Source organism: Rhinolophus ferrumequinum, chromosome 2, assembly GCF_004115265.2.
Source record: "Rhinolophus ferrumequinum isolate MPI-CBG mRhiFer1 chromosome 2, mRhiFer1_v1.p, whole genome shotgun sequence".
Lineage (NCBI taxonomy): Eukaryota > Metazoa > Chordata > Mammalia > Chiroptera > Rhinolophidae > Rhinolophus > Rhinolophus ferrumequinum.
The window spans coordinates 35,988,249-36,008,623 of NC_046285.1; the positions used below are offsets into that span (position 1 = coordinate 35,988,249).

General features: G+C 39.4%; 1 protein-coding gene and 1 pseudogene across 1 annotated transcript; both read left to right on the top strand.

Annotated features, from left to right (window-relative positions):
* Positions 1–603: 603 nt before the first annotated feature.
* On the top strand, positions 604–7,382 carry HHLA2 (HERV-H LTR-associating 2). Its single transcript, XM_033124129.1, is given in 6 exon segments — positions 604–683; positions 3,095–3,160; positions 3,162–3,181; positions 4,411–4,560; positions 4,563–4,768; positions 7,131–7,382. Coding segments are annotated over 6 exon segments (774 nt in total).
* Positions 7,383–12,264: 4,882 nt separating this feature from the next.
* LOC117030990 (mediator of RNA polymerase II transcription subunit 28-like) lies at positions 12,265–12,802 on the top strand (annotated as a pseudogene).
* Positions 12,803–20,375: the final 7,573 nt, after the last annotated feature.

The following is a 20,375-nucleotide window of genomic DNA, read 5'->3' on the forward strand; positions in this document are numbered from 1 at the left end:
TGTTCCCAGGTTTTGTTTTAATTTTTTTATGTGTAATTATACTTAACACTATATTTAACATTATTGGTATTTAATATTTAATTGAATTTGTTTTTAGTATATTTACTATAAAAACAATATATGTCCATTGTAGAAAGCTTTAAAAATAACCGACAAAAACTATTATCCAAAGAACCACTGTTGAATGTATACCAAATCTTTATTCATTCAACAGCCATTTTTCAGAACCTGCTATATAGCAGGTGCTTCTTTCTATGTGAAACCTCTTCAGAGTTAACATTCTAGTGTATATTTAGTGATACATCATGTCAGTCTCTTACGTGCAGAAACAAGTGTGCTTTTAAAAAGGGGCTATGCTACTTAAAAGTTACATTGTAATCTGATTTTTCTCTTATAACATTAAGAACTGCCCTCCATGGTATTGAAGTATCTTTTACAATATCACCTTTAATGGCTGCAGGAGAATTATTTGTGTGGAAGTACCATAGTTTATTTGACTAATCTACTATAGTCAAACCACTTTAATTCTTTCTCTTCCAATTCCTGTTTGCACGTAAAATCCATAATATGCATATTTTGCTTCTCTCTGATAGTGGAACTGACATGACCTCCATAAGATATGAAGGCACCCACAGTGCTGCCTTTCCTCCTCATTCCTATAACATTTCTAAGCCAATCTCAAAGTAAGTTCCTTTATATTATACCCGAGAGTTACTTATTTGTATCACTAGGTTTGAACATGAGCACACACAGTGCAAGGTGGCTGTTTTTTCTGTAGCCTTAGCTTAGTGAACTTTCTGAAAGATCAGTTAATGAGAAATAGGGAACAAACTGGAAGTCTGCGTGGAGATTAAAAATCATATTTTCTCCTGTCTACTCTGATTAAGGCTCTTTCTAATCTATTATCTGCTACCAGATATAAAATCACTAGAAAGGCAAGTTTGATTGATTGGTTGATTGATTTTTTGTTGTTTTTTTTTTTTAAGTATAAGCTTGGTGCTTACTCAACACTTGACAGAAGGCATTATCAGCTTTGCTAGTTCCTGTGACAGGCATTTTTAATTAACTGATAAAATATTGGAGGTGTTTAGTAGAGCAATTAGGGAGGTCAACAAAACCACTCCTTTTCTATCCCACCTTTTCTTGTCTTTCTCTCGGCATAATAACACATCCCTCTAGCACTTTGTACAGAAATAAACAAAATCTCTCTGAGAGGGAGAAGTGGGACATGGCAGAGTTGAAGGAGCCTCAGAAGAGGAGGCAGAGAAAAACATACTTGGTGATAGAGCCACATAAGCACCCAATTCCCGTATCTTGGGTGGCCTTGGCTAAGGTCCAAAGGAGTTTACTACATTGTCTGTAAGATAAGCTCCTTTCCAGTTCTAATATCACTGAATTCATAGATAGGGCACACGATCTACCTAAAATGTTTTGTGAAATGGTCAAAGAAACTGAATGCTGGCTTCAATGATTATGAAATGGCTAAGTATATTTTCTTTTCAAAAACCTTGATCATGATAAATCCATTTGCTTTTTAAAATCAACTTCTGGAGTAGACTGTTAATACATATATATTTACATATATATTATATATACGAGATGTGATCACAAAATATGGTGAATGTTTCCATTTAAAAAATTTATTACAGTAAAAGACACATTACCATTAATCCCCCTCAAGATACTCCCCCTTGCTTCAAACACACTTACCCCATAGTTTTTGCCACTTTCTGAAGCAGTTCTGGGAGTCCTCTTTCGTGAGTCTTTAACCTCCATCACGACAATGCTCCATGATACACATTGCTTCTAGTATGGCAATTTCTGTCAAATACAAACATTATGGTGTGTCCTCATCCATATTATTCACAAGATGTGGCACCGTGCCACTTCTGGCTCTTCCCCAAAGTCAAAACGACCATGAAAGGTGAACGTTGTGAATCGATTCAGGACATTGAGGCAGCCACGACAGTGCAACTAAAGATACTCACAAAAGAGGACTTCCAGAACTGCTTCAGAAAGTGGCAAGAATGATAGGATAAGTGTGTTTGAAGCAAGGGGGGATATTTTGAAGGGGATTAATGGCAATGTGCCTTTTGGTGTAATAACTTTTTTTATATAAACATTCACTGTATGTTTTGATCTATACACACACACACATATATGGAAGATTGGACTTTCATATTTATAGTCAGAATAATATTTCTTAACTTGTTTTGATTAACTCATAGGATATTCTGAGAGTTATATCCTAAAGCCAAAATAAATGAGTCACCCTGTTGGACTCCTCCTGCCCGTGTGCTAGCTGACTTGAGAGTAATGTCTGAATATTCCTAACACATTTCTGAACCCAGCATCATCTACATGCTCCAAATATTTCTTAGCCCAACCAAGTTAAGTTTGTTTTATTCTTTTAGGGTCTGCTGGCTCTAGATAGCTGGATAAACTCATTTGTTATTATTATAGTAGGTGTTAAAAATAAATGCGTTCAGGGAATAAAAATCAACAGGAGTGTTTTATTACATAATATACATAACTTCCAGTAACTGTAGCAGGCCAGGATCAGAGGAGAGATGAGACTATTGATCAAGTAGGGAATAAACTAGTGTTTCTATGCTTTAGGCTGTTGCCAATTCTCATAGTTGCTAATGAATCAAATATATATTCAGTTAAAATTGCAGAAACTCAAACACAGAGTTTCATGGCTTGCGTCTTATAATCTGACTAGCAAGTGTTCTTGATGATATGGTCTGTAATGACCAGGCTGCTAAGTATTCCTAATATAGCCCTTGATAAGCACCCATCACTAATTCTCTTCATAACTGCTCTTGATTTTATGTAATCTTTCTAGCTTTCTTCAATCATATTAGTACAATGAGTGAGCAAATAATCATTGGAACATTTGAAGAAGATGTAATTCTCCCTTGCTCATTTGAGAGTGGGTGCAAAGTTGTAATTAACTGGAGAAACCAAGATAACAATGTTTGCATGTACCACAAAGACAGTGACCATTTGGAAAAGCAAATCCCTGATACACAAACAGGGCGTCCCTCTTCCACAACAAAATTCACAGTGGGAATGTCTCCCTATCTTTCAGAAGATTAAGCCTTCTGGATGAAGGAACTTACATGTATTATGTGGGAACAACATTTAGAAAAATTATAAGTGGTACTAAAGGTGGGAGGTAAGTATGCACGCAAGGTTTTATAAAACATAACAGCGGTACCATTCCATATTTTTCTGAAATCTCTTTTCTTAATTCAATGTGTTATGAGCTTCCTTCCAAGTCAATAAATACAAATCCACCTAATTTTTAATGAATAGTACCTTATAGATATAAAATAATTGATACACCCATTATCCCATTGGTAGATATTCAAACATTTCTTGTGATTTATATTACCAAAAAAAAAAAAAAGTGTTGTGAGGAACATCCTTACATTTAACACAGGGAAATGATCTGAAAGAAAAGTATCAGAAGTAAGATTTTTATACCTGACTTTCACCAGCAGTATAAGAGTATCCATTTTCCCCTTAGTCTTATCAACACTTAATATTATCAATCTTAAAATTTTCTGCCAATATGATAGCTTAAAAAATATTGAATTATTGACTTAATTACATTTTTCTTTTTTCTAAATGAAGTTAATTTTAATACTTATATACATCTGATCCTTTAACAACTCAGGGGTTAGGAACGCAGACCGTGCATGTGGTTGAAAATCTGCCTAAAACTTAAGTCAGCCTTCTGCATACATGGATTTCCAACATCCAGTTGACCCTTGAGCAACATGAGTTTGAACTGCACAGGACAACTGAAAAATAGCCTCACATAAGTGGACCCTTGCAGTTGAAACCCACGTGGTTCAAGAATCAACTGTACTGATCTCCTGCCAAATTAACTTTATTTATCTATTCATTTATTTATTGGGGGAAGGCATTTTTGAATGGGCTGTTTTATCCAGCACTTGTTCCTCTCCCTCTTTCTCATTTAGCTGCTTCAGACTTTGACTCGGAAATCTAAGAATTATATGTAATCAGAGTCAAAAAGGCTCTGAGTCAGTACCCGAAGAGCATAGAGTGCTGCCTGAGCTCTAGTTTATGCACTTCAACACACCCATTTTGGTTGCTCAGTGAGGCCATTAGATTTTTTTCTAGAATTCTTTCTAGAGAATTGAGATTGCTAGTTGCTATGTACCCATGAATGCTCTTTTTTCCCCTTGTAGGTAACCATATATATCTTAAGACTCTGCAGAGTTTTTGTTTTGTTTTTCCTTTCAGTAACTGCCAGGTTTTGCTCTCAAAGCTTAGCTTTTCATTTCATGGGTATTAAAATATAAACGTTCTGCATAGATGGCCTAAAAAGAAGCTAATGATGACAGTTCCTCGTGTGCCCTTCTTTCTCCCTCATAGCTTCTGTCACACCTGTGATGAAGTATGAAAAGAGGAACACAAACAGCTTCTTAACATGTTGCATGTTAAATGTTTACCCTCATCCAGTTATCACATGTCAAGTGGACAATGAACCGATTTCTAAAAGCAATATGGAAGAAATTTAGTCTTTTGGTCCTTTTACATTAATAATAGAGTAAATATTATAGGATCAAATTCATCTTATGAATGTACTATTAAAAATTCAGTGCTGAGGCAAACATGGACAGGCTTCATGGGGCTTCCTGTGTACATGTGCTATACCAGAGGGTGGGAGGGAATGGGGATTGAGTTACAGGAAAAGAAAGGAACACAAAAGAAAGGAAATGCATCTGCAGCAGTTAGAAGACCAGGACTGGCATTTCAGCTCTAATATTTATTGGCTCTATTACCTTAAGCAGTCATTTTTACTTCTGAGCATTAGTTTCTCTTTGATAAAATAGAAGTCATTCTTACCTTGCTAAGAGTTTGAGTTGAAGGGAAACATATTGCTGTGTTTCTCTATGGTTCATCCTCTAAAGAGGATTTTTCTACCTGCATTGTGCTTTAAAAGATCAGAGAAGGAAAGAATGCTTGTCTATTATCAGGTCACAACCTCTGATTCTTGCAATCTTTCAACTGAACAAAAATTTACTAATTGGTAGTATTGCTTTTCTTTAGTCTCTTCATGTGGTATTAGCCCATTAATCTTTATCAACACCTCTGTCATTGCATGAGCAGTTTTTAACACTCCTTCCTCTCATTTATTTGAACAAACCCAAACTCTGATCAATCTCTATATCAATAACCTACTGTTTAGAGAAGATTAAGGGGAAGGAAAATTTTTTTGACACTGCTCATCCTATTTCTAGAAAAATTATTGTGTTATATTTCATTAGAAGCGAAGCAAAATTTTTCCGTGAATCTCCATTATGTAGGGAAAGTGGAGGTTAGCTATCCTTTTTGGCCTTTTCTTCACCCTAGTTTCATATTCTAAAAATGCTCACTAACAAGACACTAAAATTATAAGCCAGGGGTGTCCAAACTGCGGCCCGCGGGCCAACTGCGGCCCATGATCCATTGTTAATTGGCCCGCAGCAAATTCCAAAAATATATTTAGTTTACTTAAATAAACCAGGTGAGGCAATACGTACTTCACCTCGAGTGAGTGGCCCGGCTGTTTGTGTGTTTTACCACATATGGCCCTTTGTAAAAAACGTTGAAAAAAGTTTTGACACCCCTGGTATAAGTGATTTACCACCTTTATATGATTTAAGTGCTAAGACATGGGCACTGCCTCTTCACTTTTCATCAGCCAGATAGCAATGGAAATAACGGAAATGGCTGAAAATATTAATATTAAATTGTAAATATTTTCTATGGAAAGTTGTACTTTCTCATGTTTATTTAGAATTGAGTATCCTGAAACACCAACAGGTCCTTAGGCTCCATGCCACCTTGTATTGTTGAGGATCTATTATGTGCCAAGTGTTGTTGCTCTCAGACTGTGAAATTCCGAATGTGAACTCTTTTTTCTGGATCCACAGCATCTAGTATAAACATATAAAAATAAAACTAAACCAGGAAGGTAGCATACAAAGGGAGCAACTAATTCCGTTCACTGTGATTGGGTATGAGTGGAGTTGTTAGAGAGTACATGCTTAAGGATGTTGTATAACAGCAGAATCTTAAAGAGTAGTAGGAAATTCCAGGAGAACATAGGGATTCCAGGTAAAAAACACATACGCAAAAGCATAGAGGAGTAAATATTACTGGATTTAAGGAAGTGGTTGATGGTAAAGCTAAAATGTCAAGAGCTAAGCATGGCGAGGAATGCAAAACCTATGAAAGGCCTTTAACACCTTTCTAAGGAGCTTGAATGGGGTCCTGGAGGTAGTGAAGCCAAATAAGGATTGCAAGCATTGGAGAGATCCTGGCCTTGCATTTAGATGGCTTGCTTTGGCCTCACTCTTTTGCAGGACCACTGGAAAGTGCGTCTAGAGCCAGGGAAAACAATCCATGGTAGTCCATAGAGGTCAACCTACAGAACTACAGAACAGGAAGGACGAGATGGGGCTGGACCTGGAGGGGCAAGCCAAGAATACCCAGCAGAGTCCCTGCTCTAAACAAGCTCAGTCCAGTGGGGGATTACCTGCACAGAGTTGGAAATGTACTTCTTATGTGCAGGAAAGAGACTATCCAAAAGGAGAAAGTAAGAAGTTGTTGAGACAATGAAAGTAACAGAGACTACTAGGGTGTGGGTAGAGTAAGAAGAGGGGCATCCTGGGAAACACCAGCATGTGAGAAGTCAACAGACAAAGAACAGTGAGTTCAAAGGCTGGTAACCGGTAGCAATGTTAATATTGGGTGCCCACGCTTGAGTGCCCACTGTCAGGTTCTAGGAGTTAAGACCCCAGTGTGTCACCTTCCTAGCTGGCCCAAGCTTTGCCCTCAAGGCCTAGATTAACCTTGGTAGAAGACTTCAAAATAGTGGTGATAAAGCTTTTCTTTTAAGAACCTCTACAGTACAAATATCGAATTGCTTTTCAAGAAACTATTTTCAAAGGTATTTCTAAATGTGTTTCAGAGTGTAACTTTAAAAATTCATTTGAAAATTTTATTTTCAGTGATGTTTCCTTTTCCATCTATAAGGTGGCCGTTGTAAAATGCAAAGTGAAAATGTTTCACTCTCATGCAAACTTGCAAACTATTCTACTTCGTAGTCATTTGGTCCAGAGTGGAAAGCGGAACTTTCCCCCATCTTGGCTTACTTTCTGAGCTTCTCACAAAATACAAGTATCAACAAACACTGACTTTTAAGTCATCAGAGTGACTTCTCTTTGACTCTGAGGGATCTTAGTTCTTCAGACAGTGGGGAATAATTATACAATATTTCTTTAAGCGTATACACCTTAGTCACCTTCCAACCACTGCATGTAGTTAAGTTACAAGTAGGGTTGAATAATGGGTTTTGAGTATAGCACTAGAGATTATGAATATCAAACAAGGAAATCAGGTTGGCATTTAAAGAATACCTTTGATTAGTATTTTTGAAAATATTATCTATAGGGATACTTCTGGTCCAGATGATAGACAACCTCATTCCTTCAACCACACAGAAGTCCTGCATTGGAAAGAAAAAAAAAAAGAAATTTCTCCCATAAGATTTCCTTGTCAGGGTTTTAAGGCTTCAGAAATTAAGAGGGAACATGCATGTTTTGTGACTCTGTGAGCTGAGTATCTTCAATTCCTCCTTACCACTGTGACTAATATGTGCCTGAGGGTCTGGGGTTTGGGAGTTGAGGCTATAGGCACAGTAGGAAGTTAGAATTGGGGCTCTGCTGGATGCTGGGGAACAACGGTCTATGAACCTCATGGAGAGAGTCACCAAAGGACATTTGAAGCACTAAATACATACCTGATTCAGTTCATTTTTAAGAAATGTCTATTGATAGCTAAATGTCAAAACTAATGATTTGAAATATTTCTAGTCCACTATCCATAGGGTCCTAGAATGTGCACTCATGAAGTTGATTTTCTAGGTGGGTTGGTTGATTCCCTTACCCTTAAACTATCAACTTGGCATGATGGGAGACCATGGAACCTCTCTTTTTATTCTTCATTAAAGATATTTGAGTCACTGGAACATATGTTTTAGAAATATTTCTATCATTCGAGTTGTGCAAATTAGGAGGAATAACAGATTCGGAGATACGGTGATTCCATGTAATGAGATTTGGAAATAAGAACACAGAGTTCTCCTTAGGTCAAGCAGTCTTCAAATACATAGATGCTTCTAGACACTAAGTGATAACACTTCCTTTGTAGAGCTGCCACTTTGAGAGTACTGAAAACGGGGATGTATTTGAGGCTCATATTTTTCTCCAAAATAGGAGTGTCAGTTTCAAGGAAAATACACTTACGCTTGCATCCTATTTTTAAAAAATGTTGCCTCATGTTGGATTCATTTTGGAGTGTAGAAAAATATCAGGAAGAAACAGTCTGAAGACCACATATGGCCCATCTTTTTAACCAGAGATCTAATTTTCAGTTTACCCAAAGTGAAGCATCAGGACCATTCCCTCTCGGACAAAAGGAGCTTCTCAGAACCTCTCATTCCTAAGCAAACCCTGGCCTGTTGAGACTGGAGGAAGGTCCACTCAAACTTCCCTCAGGAAGAGGTCTGTAACAGGAACTACCCCAGCAGCCACGAGAACAGGACCACCAGTCCCAGGACCCTAGACATCACTCTTTCAAGGAAACTTCGTTTTTCATTCTGAATTGCAATTTTCTACTTGCTGCCTTGTCCAAGAAAAGCTACATTTGAAACGGAGGCCCCAGATAAGTGTGTTTATGATTCTTAGAGTCCAGATCTGCTTGATAAAGTTTGCACTGAATTGAATGGATTTAATAATTCTTGTTAAATTTTGCTGCTGAATCAATATGTGACCTTGGGCAAATCTCTTTACAGATGGGGGAACTGAAGGTCACAGATAAAGTAAGAAGAAGGTATATCTTGCAGGATTTTCTTCAGGAGGAAAAAGTATGCATATGAAAACACTTTAGAAAGTCAGTATTTCTACTTAATTGCTCCTTCTTTATATGGGTATAGAATTCAAAATGACACAAATATGTGGAGAGATTAATGTTTTATTGGTTGTGAAACATTATTAGGTAAGAGTATGTTCATATAAATTGAGCTGTTCATTTTAAAGAACAGCCATGAACATTTTCACCCTGAATTCGGCTTTGTGCTCGAATGCTGGCCCCCTCTCTTTGGTAGAAGATACTCGTAGAGCACAAGATTAGCAGGTTCTGACTTTGGTAACTCAAAGTCTCCAAGTTTCCGCCTTCTAGGGTCCCCACTTCTTTTAATGCTAATTACAATTCTAGTTCCAACCAAGAATCTGGGTAAAGTTTAGGCTTCTCCAGTTTTCCAGAGGAGCTCCAAGCACTATTATCCTTGTGGGCACCTGTCACCTCTCACCCCAGACCATGGCTCCTACTTCAGTCTTCTCATCCCCTCTGCACTCCTTATCACTATTTCTCTAGTACCCTGTCTTCTCTAAACCAAAGGGACCTGCACCTTCCCTTCACCTCCCAAGGAGAATGCTGGGCTGAGGCTGGTTTGTAGTTGTAATTATTCCATTGTAAAAGTATGTTAATTTTCTTATTACAATATAAAACTATAGGACCTTAAAATGCATAATAATAGACTCATTGCCTCTCAAGTTTTCAAGCTCCCTTTCTCTCCTGATTCCCACTCCCAGTAAGCCCCAAACTGGTTAATAGTACAGCTTTCACATGTTTCCCACAATAGAGACATTGAGACTGGGAGGTATTATTAATATTTATGCTCATAAGAAACTATCTGGTCCAGATAGGGCTCTTTAATGGGTCTTTTCATTATGAAAAGTGTTTTCACTAATATGATTTTTGCCTGCCACCCATAAGGTAAAAAACAACAACAAAAAACTAGTTTTAAAAATAGTAACCATACTCTACCCACACACCCACACATTTTCTTTTATTTTTTGGTAATTTTTCTTCCATCTTATAGACTTTTTGTCTGTTTTATTTAGAACTGAGTGAAAGAATACCTCTCTGGGTAATTCTGCCTTCGGTGCTTTTGGTGCTTTTGGTGGTGATGTTTAACAAAGTCTTCAAGTTAAGACGATACATCCATTTCATCAGAGGTAGCATCTCATGGAAGACTTGCGTTCTGTCCCTCTATACATCTACCCTGCTTCTGGGCATGTAAACAGATCTGAATTTTCTGGAGAGTCACTCATGAAACTTATCAGAAATCTTTTAAAATGCTCCCACATTTCTACCTAACTATTCTAATTCTAGGAATTTATTCTGTGTTAAATGGTCAGAGACACACCAAGCTGTACGAAGTATGATCCAAAAATACGGTGAATATTTAAATTAAAAAAAAAAAAGTTATTACAGTAAAGGACACATTGCCATTAACCCCCCTCAAAATACTCCTCCTTTCTTCGAATACTCGTATCCCATCGTTCCTGCCACTTTCCGAAGCAGCTCTGGAAGTCCTCTTTCACGAAGGGACTTTAGTTGCACCGTCGTGGCTGCCTCGGTCCTGAATTGATTCAAAACGTTTACCGTTCTTGGTCATTTTGACTTCGGGGAAGAGCCAGAAGTCACATGGTGCCAGATCCGGTGAATAAGGTGGATAAGGACCCACTGTCATGTTTTCATTTGACAGAAATCGCTGCACACCTGAAGCGATGTGTGTCATGGAGCTTCACATATCTGTCTTCTCCTTCTGGCTGCTTTGCCTCCTTCCTCCCAGTTTACTCTGCACCATGGGGCCCAGGGCTCTTCCAGGACCAGTCATGTCCTTGTGCAGCGGCCTTTGGGGATGTGTGTGCTTGCTCTTCTCTCCCCCATCACTCAGGCACTCACCTGCTTCCCATGCTTCCTTGCGCCCCATCCCCGGCTTTGAGCGCAGGTGCAGCCTGCTGCCTGCCCTTCACTGAAGCTGCTTGTCCCCTTGCCCGGTGGCTTCCCTAGCCTGACCCAGCACCCTCCTACCAGGACCCAGGTGAGGAGCAGAACCTCTGGCCTCTAATCTAGTCCACCCCAGTCTACTCCTCCCCTTCTACTCCCTGCACTATGCCCATGAGGTGAGAACTGGCATGAGGATTGTGTTAGCATCTGTGGCCAGAGGGAAGGTATGGACTTTGAGGGATCGTGTGCTCCATACTGAAAAGAGGTGGGGTCATGTGAATTTCACATCCGCTCTTGATCAGACATAGAGGACAGGGACTCTTCTCCACATGGGAGTAACATGGGAGTTCTAGGAAGCATGTAAGCCAGCCATGCATTGGGGTGGAAGGGTGTGGCTCTACCAGGGACTTAGGACCCCTGTCCCCAACCATTAGCTCTGATCCTGGGGATCCAGCTCTGGGGCCTCATATTTGGGCTCCCAAGGAATTGCTGTGCCTGGCACCTTGGGCCCTTCCTGGGAGCCCTTCCTGGAGGTCCCGGATGGGATGGGTCTGGAGCTAGCCTGTTCCCCTTGGAATGCAATAAAGGCAGCAACTGTGTTTGCTGATCACACTCAAAGAAAAAAAAATGTACGGTGAATGCTGTTGCCAAATGCCATCCAACAGAAAGGCAGGGATCTTCAATATGGGAAGCCACATGTGGGACCTTACTAACAGTGTGTGACAAGTTTCAACTTGTTCAGTGCAGTCAGTCGGGTGTGAGCTACAGTTGAGAGAAGGTGTGTTTTAAAGTGTGCCGTAAATCATCCTTCATCAGGATAACGCTCCGTGTCACACATCGCTTCTGGTGTACGGCGATTTCTGTCAAATAAAAACAGTATGATGTGTCCTTATCCACCTTATTCACCAGATCTGGCACCGTGTGACTTCTGGCTCTGCCCCAAAGTCAAAACGATTCAGGACATCAAGGCAGCCATGACAGCCAACTAAAGACACTCATGAAAGAGGACTTCCAGAACTACGTCAGAAAGTGGCAAGAACATGGGATAAGTGTTGGAAGCAAGAGGGAGTATTTTGAGGGGGATTCATGGCAATGTGTCTCTTAATATAATATTTTTTTAATTTAAACATTCACCAAATTGTTTGATCACACTTCGTATCTATGCACATTTATTGCAGCACACTGCCATTTCTTCCAATTTTCCTATTTCAATAAATAATAGAGAATTAATTAAATTAATGGGGCACCACATGTTATTTATCTGTTTTTACTAAACAGAGAAAAAAAATAAATCTGGCAGTAAAATAATACCTAGGATAATCCCAATTATCTTGCATTGAAAAATAGCTGAAAAGAGTGGGCCTTTTCCTTGCCATTTCAGAAATGGCGGCTCTGCTGGGAGTTATATTCTCCAGGCACCACCCGGTCCCCCCCACACACACACACCCCTCCCCAGGACTCCCGGGCCAGGCTTCACTTCTTCAGGTGGCACCAGGCGCTCCTAGATCTTCTCTGAGTACTTTGGTGGATGAGTTGGAGTCATCTTTAGAGGCTTGCTTTGCTTCTCTAGTGAGACAGGACTATTTCATGGCACAGGTCAGAAAGAAATATGAACTGGTGTTGATCAGTGTATCCAGAAATTTCTATATATTGTAAGACAGAGTCTTTTTTATAGAAAAGATTGTAGTTACCCATATCTGTTCAGAAACCAGAGCAAATTATCAAAGAGGATGTGGGGGAACTAAGGCACGTATTACAGCGGAAGGAGGCTCTGGTTCAGAAGCGTGTGTCAAAGCTGCCGCGTTGGCAGCAGGTGCTGGAGGACATCAGCGCGCAGCATAAAAAGCCAGCTGATGTCCCCCAGGGCTCCTTAGCCTACCTGGAGCAGGCTAACATCCCTGCATCTATGAAGCAAACCTGACGAAGAGCCGGCCTGAACAGGGGCTGCCGTATGAGGCAGCCTAAGCACAGGGTTTTTTGCCAAATATCACTTCTTGAAGACACTACATTTTATTTATTTATTTATTATTTTTTTATTAGTTTCAGGTCACAAAACAATGTAATACTTAGACGTTTATCATTTATATCCCTCACACTGTGTCAACCCCCCTCCGCCCATCCACTACCCCTCTGACATCGCACACAGCCATTACATTTCCACTGTCTCTATTCCTAATGCTGTACTCCGCTTCTTGTAACTATATATATATATATAATTGTAGTTGACATTCATTATTGTTCAGCTTCAGCTTCATGTGTACAGTGCAGTGATCAGGCATCTACATCATCCCTGAGCTTGTCTCCCTAATGAGACAAGATGAAGACACTACATTTTAGGAGAACTCTTTGCCAGAGAACGAGATGATTTTAGTATCATGCTCCCATCTAAAATTTTCCCCCTATTTTTGTAAGCTGTTATTTCTTTAGTACTTTATAAAATGCCTATAGCTTTGGTTAAACCGAGTAAATATTTCTGTTTTTAGCAAAATTTAGACTTAGTGTGACGCCACTTACAGATTCCTTTTTGTTTCGTTTTCCTGCTTGTTTTTATTGTTTAAATTTTTGTATAACTTAGTTTCTGTGTCTAGTTTTAGTTTGTCATCTGAGGGAAGAAGTTTGTATGATCTGATCTGTGAATCAGAGAGTGAGGATTTTGGTTGTAGGCCTTTTATGTTAATTAGCCCTCAGTGGTAATATGTACAAATACGTAAATTTGCTGTTTCAAGACTTTGAACTACTTCAAGAAGAAAAAATCTAATGCAACCAACGTTTATAATCCCTTCAGAGCTCTCAGAATGAGGATATTTTGAAAATGGGATTGTAATACCCTAGGTTAGTGTAACAATATTACAGTGGGAACCTTAAGTTGATGTTGACTTCTATTTGGGGTGAGTTTATATTTTGTGTGATGTTTGTTTACTTGTTTGGATTGGGGTGTAGTAGGAGCAGTGATATGCTAAATTTTGTTACATTCTGCATTAATGAATCAGTTTAAGTAACTGGGCAGACCCTGTTCTCCATAGCACCACTTGGGCAGAGGTGAAGTATGAGAGTTAAAAGTCACTGTGATGTCTCTGTCTGTTCTGAGTTTTGTTTGCTTGTGTTGTTTTCATTTTGCTTTTTTGGAGCAGAAATTTTCCATTAAGGAAGCTTCTTATTGGTGGATAGTGTTGATTCCACGGGATGGAGACTGGGCGGGCGGGGGGCGCGGAGTGGGCTGCAGGGTGACCCTTGGTGTCATACCCTCCACAAAAAGGATGTAGAGCCGCAGAGTTTGGGGTGACGTTTGAGCCTCTTCTTGATGGTCACACAGGCCAACATGAGTTCTCTATTGATCTGCTGCTGACAAATACAGACTGGCATTGTGTCTGGCTCTCCCTGGATGGGGTTTTCCCATCTCTGTTGTTTACGGTCTCTTACTAGATTACATCCCTTTACCTAAAACAAACACTCCACTGTCTCCTGAACAGAGTTCCTTGACTTATTTTGTTTTCTCCAGCGTAGAAGTCCTCTCCCCACATGCATGACATCCACTCACAGTGCTGTGTGGCCTGGATGCCACCTGGTCTCTGCCACCCCCGAATGCCCTCTCTGCCACACCCCCAGGACACAGGAGGACTTCACATCTCCTACCAACCTTGCTTGGTTCTCCCTGGAGGGTTAATAATTTGTATCTGTCTCTCTGCCTCTCATGAGAATTAGGCATTATTTTCCTCTGAATATACAGGGACCGTGTATTATTTATCTTTTATACATGATACTTACTACTCATTTTTGTTTGTGTCTGTATGGTATACAGGTTGAGGCCAACAGGTCACCTCAAGGAGAATGTACAGGTTAAACAAAGCTTTTAAATTATTTTTCTTACATTATGTGACTTCAAGTTTGTTAACTTGGTCATCTCATGCTAATTAGAGGCTCTGTTGGCAGTTTTAGATTTCTTCATTAAAAATCTAAATAAACTGATTAAGTTTTAGGCAGTCTTTCAGTAATAAAGAGGTTCTTGGTGAAAAAGTTTGGGAACTATTCTTGGTGAAAAAGTTTGGTGCTTAGTGAAAATATTTTGAATTAATGTATGTATCAGTTATTGTCATTTCTTTATTAAATTCAAAGTTGTTCTGTCAAAAAACAAGAAAAAAAGAAAAGAAAGAAAGGAAGATAAATAGCTGAAAAGAAGTGAGCCAAAGATTTAAAAATGGTTGCTTTTGGAGAGATGTTGGTCCCTCTGCACCACTCACTTGCCCAGGTACTTATATTATGCCTGGACTTCTGTCAGTGCCTGGGCTCTGTTTCCTCTTTCTTTGACCTTTGTTTATGGTTACTGCTGCTCGAAATCACATGTCTTTTATGGGCCATTTTATTTTAATCCTTTTTAACTTTTTAAAAATGTTTTCTAAAACTTTTGCAATAAACCTGTTACTTATAGTAATTTACGGTGTTTCACCGAAAATAAGCCCTAGCCGGACAATCAGCTCTAATGCATCTTTTGGAGCCAAAATTAACATAAGACATGGTCTTATTTTACTATAAGACGGGGTATAATATAATATAATAAATATACTATAATAAAATATGATATGATATGATATGATATAATATAATAATACTGGGTGTTATTTTACTATAAGACTGGATATTATATTAATTTTTGCTCCAAAAGATGCATTAGAGCTGATGGTCCGGCTGGGTCTTATTTTCAGGGAAACACGGTATGGATGCCACCTAAGATGACCCAGCTAACTAGTGGCAGAGAGAAAGCTACCCAAGAAGCTCGCTCTTATTCCATAATCCCCCTGAAAAGCTCTGAGTATCTTGGGAGGTTGAAATAGATCCCATGTCTCTTCTCATTGATATCTGCTAATTGTTCCTGCTGAATTTAAAGGATTCGGTCATAGAAGAAACCGTTATTGAAGGTAAGATTTTAAGGGTGACAGTGAGTGCGAGTTGTACCAATTCTAGGTCTGTGACTGTACTAATAGGCAGGTTAATCCCCTACTCAGTACTCGTCACTTAACCAGAAGTAGAAAAAGATGGGAGGTCATAGGCAGTCAAGTGACCCAAATGCACCCCCTGACTAAATACAATGATACTAGTGCTTGTAGTAGGTTTAAATTATAGGAGAGAGGGCCACTACATACTGCTCAAGAATGACGGTTTAGTTTCTGTATTGGAAGTGTGCATCGGTTAGGTCCTAACAGAAAATACTTGCACACTCGAAAACTGTACCAAGGGGAACACGGAAGATGGTGCATTCCCCCAGAGCTTGAAGCAGCTGATTAACTGGCAAACCTAAACTTCAGCGGACAAGAAGGAAGGAGCAAATTCCAAAACCTGGGAGGAGAGGGTCACATAGAATCGGCTATCTTGTAAGGAGAGTGACCTTCACTTGAACACAGCCAGACCAAGGTGACCTTACAGGGAAAGAGCTGGAAGAATAAGTAACTGATTTTGCTCTTCTCTCCCTCTGATCTCTGCCCCAGCTGGAAGCCAGAGGGAAGAGATGCCCTGCAAATGAAATCCATTCAGGTCAGCTTCCCAAGACAGAGAACGGGATCGATTCTGATTCTGGAGGAGCAGTCAGGAGATAACAGCAAAAGAGTGTCAGGGTATTGGCCACTTTTGAAAAACAGAATGTTCTCTAGTTCTGTAGTTAGATGGGCTTAGTAATCTTTTTCAACCAATAAATCATCAAAATATATTTCAAGCTGCTGTACTAAAAGCCACAAACCTGACCTACCTCCAGATCCTGGGTTGTGCTTTCACATGATTATAGTTCAACTGTATTCCTTTTAAATTTCCTTTGATATTATTATTCTGTTTTAAAATACCCTTATTCTGAGATACGTATAAATTATCCTAGATTTTAGCAAGGCTCAGAAGGAAGGCCTTTCTTGAGAAATGACACTGTACCCCTTTTTCCTTAACTGTGACCTCCTTGGCTGTTATTTTCCATTAACAGTAGGTAGGAATCAGGCCAACAAGCCCAAAGAGCCAGGAATTCCTGACCTGGATAAATTGCCTTTATCGCCACCTGGAGCACCTGAATCAGTCATAAGAAGTTACTACTGTTTATTTCTGATGAGGTATTTCCATACTGAATGCATTTTTAATGCTGTTTGTTAGAAGTAAGATATGAAAGGGGGAGTAACTAAAGTGATTCTAATAATTACAGGCATACCTTGTTTTATTGTGCTTCACAGATACTGTTTTTTATAAATCAGTGGTTTGTGGTAACCCTGTGTCAAATCAGGCAATCAGTGCCATTTTTCCAACAACATTTGGTCACTGCATGTCTCTGTCATATTTTGGTAATTCTTCCACTATTTCAAACTCTTTCATTATTATTGCATTTGTTGTGGTGATCTGTGGTCAGTGATCTTTGATGGTACTAGGGCAAGACCCTTCACCAGCAAAAAGATTATAACTCGCTTAAAGGCTAAGGGGATGATTAACATTTTTTAGCAATAAAGTATTTGTAAATTATGGTATGTACATTATTTTTTAGATCTAATGCTATTGCACACTTAATAGACTTTAGTATGGGAAATCCCAAAATTGACTCACTTTATTGCAATATTTGCTTTATTGTGGTGGTCTAGAACAGAGCTCGCCGTATCTCTGAGATATGCCTATATAATGAGGTAGGAACAAGGGAGAAACTGAGTGTTTGCAAAGAAATTTTTTTTTTCAAGTTTGTTCTCCTTTTTTCCTGTAGAAAGGAGTTCTGTCTCTACTGAGAGAGCTAGCAATGCTGATAATGAAGAAAACATGGTAACACATTTCTTTTATCAAACTATTTATACTATAAAAATGCTACTGTAAAAAGGGAATTGAAGTTTTGACTGATTCACATATTATCATTCAAGACTTTTATAGAGGAAAAAAAGGCGGGAGTATTGCAGAATAATACAACAGGAAAAAAATACAATTAGGCTTTTCCCAATGTTTGTAAACAGGCTCTACTTGCTTAAATAAGTGGCTGCTTTTCTCATTTCCTATTGTTATTTGTAGAGATTGCAAATGGCACTATGCATACAACAGTGCATCCATGTACTTATTCTTCTGATGGAAACATGAGATTGTATAGAAGTGGAAAGAAATAACAGAGATAAAAAGCAGACTACAGTTTCTGCCCAGACTCAGATTGCTGACCTTTCATATCTTTCCAGCCACTCCTAGATTCCTTGGGAACTGATAATTCACTTATGAATTGCAGTTTGTATACTTCCTTTTTGTTGTAGACTTTTAATTACTTATGTACTTTCTTTTTGTTGTATACCTGTTATTATTTGTGAGTCCTACTAATCAGAATATAAATAAGAGCCAAGAGTGGGGTAAACTTGTTTTTCCACTTGGTAAAAACTCAGGAACTTCTAGCAGGGAAACTAAAGGTGACTGACTGGTAAGACCCAGACTTCACAACTACTTATTTGATAATGGTGTCATGGATCTCTGATTATAGATGCAAACAATACAGTAGTAGTACCTTGGTTTTCGAACGTCTCCATTGATGGACATTTCGGTTTACAAACGCCATAAACCCGGAAGTAAATGCTTCGGTTTTTGAACACACCTCGGAAGTCAAACATGTCACACGGCTTCCGCTGAGTGCAAGATCCTGAGGCCTAGCTGAGGGCTGATTTCAAACGTTTCAGAACTCGAACGGTCTTCCAGAACGGATTACATTCGAAAACCGAGGTACCACTGTAGCTTATAGCTCCCCCCTCTGAAAAACCAAAACGCTACCATCATTAAATATTTAAGATAAAAATGGTTATTCTGACATGAACAACAGCCATGTAGAGTCCATTTCATTTTTCTTGGTACTAGGCTCTGTCACAACCACACACGAGTGCAGAAAATGAAGACAGGGCTGTGACAACGCATCACAAGCATCCCTTATATCCAGTGACTCCATCTCCCATTTCTTCACTGGGATTCCAGCAATGACTTGCCATGACCAGACACTTCTACCATTGCAAAGACTCGTAAATGTTCTCTTTTTCAGTATCACATTCACTCTTCAAGATTATAAATTCCTGGATGCTAAAGATTCTAAATCAGAGAAGGACTGTCTCATTCATTTACATTCTTGTTGCTATCAGCCCAGGATGCTACAATAAGTTTTCCACCAAGAACTTCGAAGAAGTGTATCACTAAGAACTGAATCAAAATCTGATCAACTAGTGATGGGTGAGAGAGCACATGGGAGCAGAAGCCACCTTAGTGAAAAGCTGAAAAAGCAGAGCTTGGAAACCACGGCAATTGATTTGTTAAGGGACTGCACTCTAGTTTTATATGAATGGTTATATCAGTTTATTCAACTGGATTTGGTGTTCTGAGTCCTAGCACCCTAAAGAGCAAGAATGTCAGTTATCTCTAGGACTGCCTATGACAAAGTGCCCTGTTAACTCAAGAATTGACATCTCTGGAGGTAGGTTGTACCTTCCAATACCAGTTTTGCATAGCTGAGTGAACCTAGCTCTGAAGATAATTTGATTAATTCTTCTGGCAGAGTTGTCATATTGTTCATCAGTCTTCTAATAAATTTAGGTTTCCATATAAATTTTTATGCAAAGAGAAAATGGATAGCCCAGCTGATTTGATGATACATTTCCCTGAATTTTAATCATCAATTTGTAAGAAAGAAAAAGTCTAACCAGGATTTTTATGACTTAATCAAATTTTGACCCTACAGTTTATAGGAGAAAACCAACTTTGAATTGTGAGTTAATGCCACCTGATCCAGTTTTCTCTGTCAGCTGGCTTTAACTTCACAGTCTCATACCTTGTACATAGTTTTATTGACTCTTACTTGCTACAATGTTGTGACAAGTGTTCATAAGCTGTAAAATATTAAGGACACCACTGTAAAGAAAACCTTTAAAAAGGAACACAGGACACGGAGGAGAAAGGCTCAGAACTGCTGTGGTCCTCTTACAATGACGAGGAGGACAAATTAAAGACCAAAGCCAACATGTTGAAGACATCAGACAAGAAAGAACTTGGGTCCTTCAACACAGTGGAGCCCCGAATTCATCTTAGAGTCACCTGTAGGAGTCGGGATTGGATCAGAGAGGCAGACAGATGGGAATGACAGAAAATAAGGATTTATTATAGGGAGTCAACCTTACACAATTGTGGTACTGGTGAAGAAGTCTATGCCAGGCTGTCCTCTCTGTGTCTGGTGCTGGACCTGAAGTCACTTTAGGTCAGCTGTGCCAGCGGTCAGGAAGGAGGGCTGCCCAGGGAGTGTGGGTCAGCTGGAATTCATGCCTGTGTCAGGGCGTCCAAAGTCCACGCCGTGGGTGACCTGCAACGGAAGCTGGCGCCTGTTGCCATGGAGCCGCACACATGCCTGGCCAAGACTCTGAGGCTGAAGAGGGAAACTAACAGGAGCTGGAAGAGCTGAGGGCCCGGAGAGCTGCTGCTGATCTCTCTGCCAGCTCACATTTTTGACCTGGGCTAATATTTGCCAGCTATCACAGTGCCTG